General features: G+C 40.6%; 1 protein-coding gene across 1 annotated transcript in view; it reads left to right on the top strand.

The window, feature by feature from the left end:
- Positions 1–12144, top strand: part of LOC118669953 (coiled-coil domain-containing protein 7-like) — a 208737-nt gene that overhangs the window by 128420 nt on the left and 68173 nt on the right. The window contains exon 10 of the mRNA XM_036336624.1: positions 9639–9761. Within this exon, the coding sequence (XP_036192517.1) occupies positions 9639–9761 (123 nt within the window). The remainder of the gene's footprint in view (positions 1–9638; positions 9762–12144) is intronic.

The following is a 12144-nucleotide window of genomic DNA, read 5'->3' as shown; positions in this document are numbered from 1 at the left end:
GATCCAGACCTATTTTGGGTGCCTGGCCCCCAGAAATCAATGGAAGTCTCTCTGAGATGGAATTTTATGTCAGGTGGTATTGAATTTGATGAGGACTTACATCAAGGATGAGAGGCTGACCAAAATCAAAGTACCCAAGGCTGACAAGCGTACGGTGGAAAAACATTTTTAAACAGCTGTCATTCATGATAGGAAGGCAAGGTTTTTAAGCTAGTGATATGAGAGCAGCATGGACAGACTTGACAGCCCAGATTGTTAGCAGCTAAACTAAACTGCAGTGATGGAAAAAAAAAAAAGAAAAAGAAAGAATGAGGAGGAGGGGATAGAGTAGGTGAAGTGGAGTAGGAGGAAGAGAGGAAGAGGAGGAGAAGGAGGAGGAGGAGGAGGAAGAGGAGGAGGAGGAGGGAAAAGAAAAAAGGAAAGAACACAACAACTAAGCCAGGAAGTGAGACTGGGTGGCATAAATACTTAGAGGGATATTGACAATGCACATTTCCTTCTCTTCACACAAGGAGCCTGTCTTTGACAAGTGTTGCAGTTCACCCACCACAAATCTCCACTTACAGTGGTTCTCAAACTTCCTAATGCCGCAACCCTTTAATACAGTTCCTCATGTTGTGGTGACCCCCAACCATAAAATTATTTTCCTTGCTACTTCATAACTGTAATTTTGCCACTGTTATGAATCGTAATGTAAATATCTGATATGCAGGATGTATTTTCATTGTTACAAATTGAACATAATTAAAGCATAATGATTAATCACAAAAACAATATGTAATTATATATGTGTTTTCTGATGGTCTTATGCGATCCCTGTGAAAGGGTCGTTCGACTCCCAAAGGGGTCGTGACCCACAGGTTGAGAACCGCTGACTTATAAGGACAGGTATAGGGGGATGAAATACCCTATTTCCTGACACCTACAGGCTAAAAGAGGAATAGAAACCAGGAAGGGATGCAACTCCCAGGTCCTGAAATTTAATTACTGGATCACGGATTTTAGTCCTCAGTTACATTAAATTCAGGTTAAGGACTACCAACATGATATCCTTCTCACGCAAGGTATATGGCTAGGAAGAACCGGCCGCCTCTGTGTCCTTCCTTCCAGCTAGGATGAGTGTGAAGGGTTACAGAGGCCACAGGTCTGCTAGTTTTCTGTGCCTCGATCCTTGTAGCTGCACCATTGGCCTGGCCTCTGAGCCCCCACAGCACATAGACACTATCCCCGCCCACCACCCCAACTCCTCTCAGGGTGTTTGGAGAAAAAGCCAGTTCTCACCTGGAAGGGAAGGTGCAGAAGGGAAGATGCAGCCCTGGTAGTGTCCTTTCCCTCTAGCCCTCCCACTTTTTTAGTCTGGGCAGTGGAATTGGAGAAGAAAGACAAAGGGGAAGATGTACCTATGGGTGTAGAGCACAGGAGAGGCTTCCAGGAAGAAGAAAACAAAACAAACATAGAATCACAACAATTCAGGGCAAATCAATTAAGCACCACTTTGCGCAGGTCCCTAAGAAAAGCTCAGTTTCTCTCTCCCAGTGATCAAAATCCATGAACCCAGGGACAAGTGGAATTCCAGACGCCCGATCCACAAGGGATAAGAAATTGCCTAAGAAACTCCAGGGGCAATTCGGCAGGAACCGAGTGTCTGGACGCATGGGTAGGTGTATGCCAAATTTCCGCTGGTGGGACCCCATGGCTCCCTGGGTCAAAGCCACGACCTCATCTTCTACCATCACCCCCCACAATTCATCAGAGAAGCTCCAGTTTCCCAGCGGTTTCCTGAGGCCCCCGAGGTGCACCTTGCAGCTCCCTCCCCACTCCTTACTCCCCAGCCAAACCTGCCCAGGTGTCCCAGGTGCACCACCTGCTGCCCATTGCTAGGCAACCCTGCCATCAAACTTGGCAACTGAGTGTGCTTCCTCCCAACTCTTGGTTGGAGGGTGTCCTCTCCCACCACACCCTACCTCCTTTGACCATTTATTAAAAATTAGAGCATAACCAGTTTAAGAGAGAGAAGAGAGAAGAGAGAGAGAAGAGAGAAGAGAGAAGCGAGAAGAGAGGAGAGAGAAGAGAGAAGAGAGAAGAGAGAAGAGAGAAGAGAGAAGAGAGAAGAGAGAAGAGAGAAGAGAGAAGAGAGAAGAGAGAAGAGAGAAGAGAGAAGAGAGGCCAAACTATATTGCTAAACAGGAGACTCACTTCAACTTTAAGGACTCACATAGGGTCAAAGTGAAGTAATGGAAAAAGATATTCCATATCAATGCAAATCAAATTAGAGCAGGATTAATTACACTTATGTCATACAAAATAGACAAACTTGGAAGTAGTAATAAGAGACAAAGAAGATCATTATATAATGATAAAAAGAACACAAGTATATATTCATTCAACATCAGATACCTAATATGTTAAATACTAATAGATATAAAGGGAGAATTACAATAATAGTAGGATACGTCAACACTCCACCTCCAACAATAAGTAGATCATCCAGACAGAAGATCAATAAGAAAAAATTGAATTTGAACTATAAGTAGGCCAAATTGATCTAACAGTCATATAGAGGGCATTCCATACACATTCTTTGCAAGTTCACACACAACATTGTCCAGGATAGATCATATGATACTCACAAAGCAAGTCTTAGCATATTTAAGTATCTTTTCTGTCCACAATAGTATAAAAGGAAAAACCAATAACCAGGTGAAAAATGAAAAATTCACAAATATGTGAAAATTAAACAACACATTCCTGAACAATCAATGGGTCAAAGAAGAAATAAAATGTAAAATTTAAAAAAATATTAGAACAAATGAAAATGGAAACTCATTACATCAAAACTTAGGGGATGATACAAAAGCAGTTATATGAGAAAAACTTATAAACTAGAAAAAGAAGTACAATTAAGCCCAAAGTTGGCATTCGTAAGGAAATAACAAAATCAGTGTGAAAATAAATGAAATCAAGACCAGAAAGACAATAAAAGGATCAAAGATGCTAACGGTGTTTTTGTTGTTGCTTTTTTTTTTTAAGGTAAACAATACTGACAAAACTTTAGGCTAAATAGGAAAGAGAGAAAAGACTCAAATAAAGTCAGAAATTAAAAAGGAGACATTACATCTAACACTACAGAGATACAAACACTATAAGAGATACTGTAAATAATTATATGCCAACCAATTAGATAACCTAGAAGAGGTGGATAAATTCTTAGAAACATACCACCTATCAATACTGAATCATAAAGAAATAGGAAATCTGAACACACAAATAACAATAAGAAGATTTAATCAGTAATGAAAAAAAACAAACATTAAAGTCCACCTAGATGGTTTCACTATGAATTCTACCAAACATTTAAAGACTAATTAATACCAATCCTTCTCAAAGTCTTCCAAAACAAAAAGGAGGAAATTCTCTCAAGCTCATTTTGCAAGACTATCATTATTCTGATACCAAAGCCAGATAAGGACACCACAAGAAAATAAAACTACAAATCTGATAATGATATCTCTGATAAAAAAAATTGATGCAAAAATTCTCAACAAAATACTAGCAAACCAAATTTAACAGCACTTTAAAAGGATCATACTCCATGATCTATTTGAAGTTACCTATGCCATACAAGAATGTTTCTACCCATCTAAATCAATATATGTGTTATACAACATTAACAAAATGAAGGGTAAAAATCATATATTCATCACAATGGATGCAGAAAAGGCCTTTGACAGAGTTCAACATTTTTCCATGATAAAAACTCTCACCAAATTTGGCATAGAAGGCATATACCCAACAATACCACAGCTAAATCACAGTCAATGATGAAAGTTTAAATGGTTTTTCTCTAAGATTAGAAATAAGGTACCTACTCTCATCACTACTATTCAACTTAGTACTGAAATTCCTAGCAATCTAGCAAGAAATATAAATAAAAAGGACAAAGTACTATAGTCTCTCTTTGCAAATAATATAGAGAAAATTCTAAAAACTCCACCATAAATCTATTAGAACTAATAAGCAAATAAAGTTGAAGGATATAAAAATCAATATATAGAAATCTGTTGCATTTCTATACACTAAGAATGAACTATATGAAATAGAAATAAAGCAATTCCATGTACAATAGCATAAAAAATAATAGAAAACTGGGGTAGATGCTTAAAAAGTAGCATCTCAGATGTCAGTTGGGCTGTGAATGAAATATCAGGACCTGATGTTAGAAGAAGGGACACACCCTCAACATGAGAGAGCCAGTCCTCAAGGGACCCCTAGCCTCATTGGGTTAGCTCAAATCCAAGTTGGGATTGCCCTGGGGAAGAGGGATGGGAGACAGGGCTGGACACTATTTGACCCCTAAGTTGAGGGTGCCCAAGGGTGAGGCTTGATTCTGATGGCATGTCCTTGAAAGCACTATGGGCTGGTGGCTGCATGCTTTGTGAGGGGCCCTTTCATACCCATCCTTGCTGATAAAAGAGTTTACCTGGTCAGATGGGTCCAATGCACTTTATAATAAAGGTTGAACATATACACACACACAAAGACCTCTTAGGAATAAATTTAAACAAGGTTGAGAATGATCTAAACAGTAAAATCTATAACACTTTGATGGAAAAATTTGAAGAAGCACATATAAATGGAATTATATCCTGGGTTTATGGGTTAGAATAGTTAATGCTTTTAAAATATCAATACCCCTCCCCATCCATCTATAGATATAATGAAATCCTTAACAATATTCTAATGGCGTTTTCCAAAAAAAAAAAGAAAAGAAAAATTTGGGGAACCAAAAAAGACTCTGAATAGCCAAAGCAATCCTGTGAGACAAAAACAAAGGTAGAGGCATCACATTTCCTGATTTCAAACTATTACAAAGCTACAATAATCAAAACAGGATGGTACTGACATATAAACAGACCAGGCACCAATGGAACAAAATCAATTGCCTGAATATACCCTCATGTTGACAACTAGTATTTCACAAGGGAGCCAAGAATACTCAATGATATTCTCTTCAATAAATGGTTTGGAAAATTTGATATCCACATGCAAGAATACAATTGACTCATATTTTATATCATTAACAAAAATTAACTTGAAATGGATTAAAGGCTTAAATGTGAGACCAGAAACCTTAATATTTCTCCAAGAAAACACAGAAGAAAAGAAAATCTCCTTGACATTAGTCTTGGTGACAGTATTATGGACCTTCCACCAAAAGCACATGCAAAAAAAGCAAAAATCAACAGGTGGGACAACATCAAATTTAAAAACTTCTGGCAAGAGAAGCCATCAGCAAAATAAAAAAGGTAACCTACAAAATGGAAAAAATATTTGCAAACTAAATACACTAATAAAAGACAAAGATGCTAATTGACCATACCTTCGCTATGCCCTAAGCCACGCCCACCAGCCAATCAGAGTGACTAGATGCAAATTAACCCAACCAAGATTGCGGCCAGCAGCCACGGAGCTGGAGCAAGCATGAGGCTTGGTTGCCCAGACGATGGAGGAAGCCAAGCTTCCTGCCTGCCCTGAGCTGGGGGTGGCTTCTGCTCATGGCAATGAAGTTTCAATTATAGAAGACAAATAAATCCCAGATACCTGTTTCCAGCCAGCCTCCACTGGGAGCTTGGGTGGCTGGGGGTTGTGGCCAGCCTGAAAACAGCCATAAGCCCCTCACCCAGGCTGGCCACACCCTCATGGGGTGAGGATCCCCACTGGGGGCTTAGCCAGCCTAAAAACAGCCCTCAGCCCCTCACCCAGGCTGGCCAGGCACCCCAGGGGAGACCTCCACCTGAAGGGGCTGTGGCCAGCCTGCAAACAGCCATCAGCCACTCACCCAGGCTGGCCAGGCACTCCTATATAATAAAAGGGTAATATGCAAATTGACCCTAACAGCAGAATGACTGGGAATGACTGGTCACTATGACCCATACTGACCACCAGGGGTCAGATGCTCAATGCAGGAGCTGCCCCCGGTGGTCAGTGCACTCCCACAGGGGGAGCTCTGCTCAACCACAAGCCAGGCTGATGGCTGCCAGTACAGCAGTGGTGGTGGGAGCCTCTCCCGCCTCCTCAGTAGTGCTAAGGATGTCCGACTACAGCTTAGGCCTGCTCCCTGCTGGCAAGTGGACATTCCCTGAGGGCTCCTGGGCTGCCAGAGGGATGTCTGACTGCCAGCTTAGGCCCAATCCCCCAGGGAGAAGGCCTAAGCCAGCAGGTGGTCATCCCCAGAGGGGTCCCAGCCTGCGAGAGGACACAGGCCGGGCTGAGGGGCCCCTTCCCCCGAGTTCACAATTTTTTGTGCACTGGGCCTCTAGTCTATCTTATAAGGGTTAATATCCAAATTATGTAAGGGGATAATACAACTCAATAGCAAAAAAAAACAAACAAAAAATTTGATTATTATAAATGGACAGAGGGCCTGAATAGACATTTTTCAAAGAAAACTTACAAATAGTGAATAGGTAGACAAAAAGGTATTTAACATTACCAGTTTTAGAAATGCAAACTAAAATCACAATGAGATATTATCTCGTACCTGTTGGGATGGCTAATATAAAAAAGACAAGAAATAGCCTGGTGGGTGTGGCTCAGCAGATGTCGACCTATGAACTAAGAGGTCACAGATTAATTTTCAATCAGGGCACATACCCGGGGCTCAATCCCCACTCGGGGGCATTCAGGAGACAGCTGATCAATGATTCTCTCTCATCATTGATGTTTCTATCTCTCTTTCCCTTTCCCTTCCTTTCTCTGAAATCAATAAAAACATATTTTTAAAAAGATAAGAAATAAATATTGGCAAGGATGTCAGAAAAATGGAACCCTTGTACACTGTTGGTAGAATTGTATTTGATACAGTCACTATGGAAAACAGTATAGATGTTCCTCCAAAAATTAAAAATAGAACTACCATATGACTTAGCAATCTCACTTCTGGATATATATCTAAAAGTAATGAAATCAATACCTGAAGAGCTATTTGCACTCCCTTGCAGCATTAGTCACAATAGCCAAGACATGGAAACAATCTAAGTGTCTATAGACGGTTAACGAGATAAGGAAATTTTTATATAATATACATAATGAAGTATTGTTGAGCTATAAAAAAGGGAAATCCTGCCAAAGCTTGAGGTCATTGTAGTAAATATCCAAATTATGTAAGGAGCTAATACAACTCAATAGCAAAAAACAAACCAAAAATTTAATTATTATAAATAGACAGAGGTCATTATATAAGTGAAATGAGACAGAGAAAATATTTGTATGATCTCACTCATATGTGGAATCTAAAAAAACTGATCTCTTTGAAACAGAGTAGAACGGTGATTACCAAGGGTGGTGGGGTGGCGAAAATGGAGAGATGTTGGTCAAAGAGTACAAACTTACAGTTAAAAGATGAATCAGTTCTGCCCTGGCCAGGTGCCTCAGTTAGTTGGAGCATTGCCCCATACACCAAAAGGTTGTAGGCTCAATTCCAGTTTAGGGCATATACTTAGGTTGTGGGTTTGATCCCCAGTTGTGGCACATACTAGAGGCAACCCATTGATGTTTCTCTCTCTCACATCAATATTTCTCTCTCTCTAAAAAAATTCAATAAACATATCCTCAAGTAAGGATTTTAAAAAAATGATGAATCAGTTCTGGGATTTAATGTACATGTGATGACTATAGTTAACAATACTGTATTATATACTTGAGAGTTGCTAGGAAAGTAGTCAATGTTGTTACCACAAATTTTAAAAAGATAATTACATATGGTGATGGAGGTTTTAACTACCCATATTGTGGTAAGCCTTTCATAATATATACATGTATCATATTATGTTGTACTCCTTAAACTTATACAATATTACATGTCAATTATATCTCAATAAAGGTGGGAGGGGAAATAAATAATTTTGCATAGGTCCTCCTTTTTTCTCCATTAACCTCTTCCAGCTCACTCCCATCCCCTCTCCATCAGGCCCTCACCACTCTATTGCCTGTGTCCACTGGATACAAGTTCATCCCTTGATCTCTTCCCACCCACCCTCCCCTGCTTTCCCTCTGAGGTTCATGCTTCTATGTCTTTGGGTTTATTTTTGATCATCAGTTTATTTAGTTCATTAAATTCCACATAAGAGTGTAATACTTTCAACAATAAATATTTTTTAAAAGAATATTAAACAAAAAAATAAAATAAAAAAGAGAAAGAAAAATGAAAAAATAAATGCATATATATAAATAAAATAAAAAATAAAATTTGGTATGTATATATTTTTTTAAAAAAGAAAACTTTTCCATGTGCAACAACATGGATGAATCTGGAAGACATTAATGCTAAGTAAAATAAAGCAGTCACAGAAGTACAAATACTGCATAATTCCACTTACATGAGATGTAAAACACTCAAACTCTAGGGACGGGTTAGGGAGAAATTAGTTGTTCAATAGGCATAAAGTTAGTTACATTGGATAAATAAGCTCTAGAAATCCATGTATAGCATTGTGTCTACAGTTAACAATACAGTGCTGTGCACTTAGAATTGTTAAGAGGGAAGTACGTGTGTTAAGTGTTCCTATTACACACACAAAAACAGGGAGGCATAAGATGTCTTTGGAGGCGATGGATATGTTTACTTTGAGAGTGTGATGGTATCACAGGTGTATGAATATGTTCAAACATCAAAACACATACATTAAATATGTATACATTTTTCTATACTATGTATACCTCGAAAAAGGTTAAAATAAGATGCTATCTAGGAACACAGAATAAAGACAGGAAGAAAAAATAATTAAATAATTTATAGAAACTGGAGTAATAAAAATGTGGGAAGAAAACATTATCCTATCTAATAAAAGACAAAAAGGGTAATTAACCATACCTCCACTACACTTCCCATTGGCTAATCAGGGTGATATGCAAATTAACTGCCAAGAAAGATGGTGGTTAACCGCCAACAAAGATAGAGGTTAATTTGCATACATAGGCACAATGATGGGAGGCAAAAGGGGAAGGAGGTGATTGGAAACCCAGGCGGCAGGCAAGAGCCAAAAGGCAGGGCAAAGGCAGCCTCCTGGGGGCTGCCTTTGCCCTGCCTCCTGGCCCAGGATCGAAGAACCAGGCCGCCTTTGTACGCCCCCCAGCCGGTGATCAGAGAAGCCACAATGATCCCACAGCAGACAAGGGCGGCCTGTAGCCAGCCCCCCATGTGCGCCTGCCCCTGGGTCACTGCAGCGATCCCACAGCAGGCAAGGGTGGCCCCACCCTGGCCACAGTTCAAGAGAGAGTACAACATGCAGTGGAGGCCAGGAGCCTGAGTGATCAACAGAGAGGGGCGCCTGCTCCAAGCCTCCACGCTGTGGCTGGGGGCAGGCCCCCAGCAGACACACACACACACACACACACACACACACACACACACGGGACGCCTGATCCAAGCCTCTGCTGCCAGACTGTGGCCATCAGTAGGACATCCACTGAGGGCTCCTGGACTGAGGGGCAGGCTGGGCTGAGGGAACCCTTCCTCCCCAGTGCACAAATTTTATGCACTGGGCCTCTAGTATATTCATAACTAAAGACATGGATTAGAGGGAGTAGTGTGAATATCCAAAGTCTTCACGTAATTTTCTTTTTAAATTTTATTTTAGGTATGAATTTATTTAAAAACAAAAATATGTCCTCATATCATCAAAAAGGTTTCTCCACCAGGCCCATCACATCAACTAAATTCCCAACAAAAGTGATCAATTTATCACCCTTTGACAAGCAAGGTAAAAAATTATACTTATAGACATAAAATAAGTATGTAATTAAAATAGTTTTATAGTATGGTTTTCATTTTTCTCATTTTGCATCTTAATTTTTATTAAAATATCTTAGGTAAATCCTTGCAAGCCTGAAAATGAAATGGTTCTCTCTCTCTCTTTCTCTCTCCCTCCCTCTCTCTCTCTCTCTCTCTCTCTCTCTCCTTTTACTGGCAGGATGATATTTCATAGAATAGAATTAATTGTTCAGATATTTTTCTATTAAAGGGCACTAAGGTTTTTTTAGTATTTTGTTCTTTTGTGTTTTATTTTGTTTTTTGTTTGTTTGATTGATTGATTGTTTTGCTTTTTACCACTACTAAATGTGTTCCTAAACATTTTCTTATGTATTGGTACTTTTATCTCTTTGCGATAGAGTTCCAGGAGTGAGATTGTTAAAGCATACATGGATTTTTTTACTTTAAAAGACACTTTTAGACTGCATTCCTAAAAGGCTATTAAAATTAACGTTTTCAACAGCAATTTGGGGAGAGAAATATTTTCTCTGAATAACCATGAACCATACAGATCAGTGGGGGGGTTTGTGGGGGTGTAAAGGTTTTTCATTTATGCTCATATGACAGTTATTAAATCATATGTCAATCTTATTTTAATTTTTTCATATTTGCTAGTGATCTTTTTTACTGTATAACTACCCCAAACATATTTAGCATAAGCCTTAACTATTAACATAGCTCATATTTAGGAGGTAGCAGTGTAGACTGGGTTGGGCTAACTTATGCATCTTTGGTCAACTTGTGGTCAGTGGTTTCACTCACATGTGTGGCAATTGGCTGGCCATTGTTTGGGTTCCATCAATAAATAGAAACCTCACCGGTGTTTGAAAAAAGAGCAATAATGGGATAAAAAAAACTAAGTAAGTACAAATCTGTAAAGTAACATGGAGGCAGCAATTTCAGGAAAAAGGTTGCCAAACCTAGGGCTGTAGAGAATGCAGCTTGGCTGATATTGTGTCTAACTTTTTAAGAAGGGGACCCAGACATGTTTTGGAAGAGAGGCACTGCTAGTGTCTCAGGTGGTAAGAGACATGTGAGGGCATATTACCTCTTTATCATATAGGATCTAGGTACTCCTATATTGGGTGCATATATGTTTACCAGGGTTATATCCTCTTTTTGGAAAGATTCCTCTAGTATTACTTAGTGACCTTCTTTGCCTCTGCTGTGGTCTTTGGAAGTCTATTTGTCAGGTATAAGTATTGCTACCATAGCTTTTTTCATTTCCATTTACTTGGAAATTTTTTTTCTATCCCTTCACTATCAACCTGTTTGAGTCTTCTGTTCTGAGGTGGGTCTCTTGTAGAGAGCATATACATAGCTCATGTTTCCTTATCCATTTAGCTATCCTCTGTCTTTTCATTTGAGTATATAACCCATTTACGTTTAAGATTATTCTATCTAATAAAAGAGAAACATGGTAATTAGCCGTACCTCCGCTACCCTTCCGATTGGCTAATCAGGGCGATATGCAAATTAACTGCTAGCCAAGATGGCGGCCGGCGGCCAGGCAGCTTGAAGCGAACATGAGACTTGCTTGCTTTAGTGACAGAGGAAGCCAACGTTCCCACCTGCCGCTGCCGGCCTCTGAGCTTGCAGTTTGAAACATTGTTACAAATATAGAAGCTAAACAAAACCCCAGAAACCTGCTTTCAGCCAGCCGGGATTTCAGAGCTGGAGTTGAAACAGTGTTTTGATTATAGAACCCAAACAAACCAGATACCTGCTTTCAGCAGCAGAGGCCTCAGAGCTGGAGCCAAGCCTCAGAGCTAAAGCTGGCCCAGAATAAAAAAAGAAAAGAAAAAAGGACAGGTTGGGAGCTTCAGTCACCCGCCAGCCTGAAAACAGCCCTCAGCCCCTCACCCAGACTGGCCAGGCACCCCAGTGGGGACCCCCACCCTGAAGGGTGTGTGACCAGCTGCAAATAGCCATCATCCCCTCACCCAGGCTGGCCAGGCACCCCAGTGGGGACCCCCACCCTGATCCAGGACACCCTTCAGGTCAAACCAGCTGGCCCCCTCCCGTGCACCAGGCCTCTATCCTATATAGTAAAAGGGTAATATCCTATATAGTAAAAGGGGAATCAGCGGAGCAGCAAGGCCTGCCAGCACTGGGATCAGCGGAGCCACGAGTCCTCCTGGCACTGGGATCAGCGTGACAGGGGTAAGCAACAAATCCCCTGATCGCCCTGCGGCTCTGTATGTGACATGGAGTGGGGCCACAACCTCCCTATCCTCCCTGCTCTGCTCATGACAGGGGAAGGCTCCCCAACCGCCTGATCAGCCCTGCTCTGTGCCTGATAGGGGGGATCCCCCCAACCCCCTGATCGGCCC

This window comes from Myotis myotis, unplaced genomic scaffold, assembly GCF_014108235.1.
Source record: "Myotis myotis isolate mMyoMyo1 unplaced genomic scaffold, mMyoMyo1.p scaffold_m19_p_1, whole genome shotgun sequence".
Classification (NCBI taxonomy): domain Eukaryota; kingdom Metazoa; phylum Chordata; class Mammalia; order Chiroptera; family Vespertilionidae; genus Myotis; species Myotis myotis.
The sequence above is the reverse complement of the archived record's forward strand: the minus strand, read 5'-3'. Positions and strand labels throughout refer to the sequence as shown.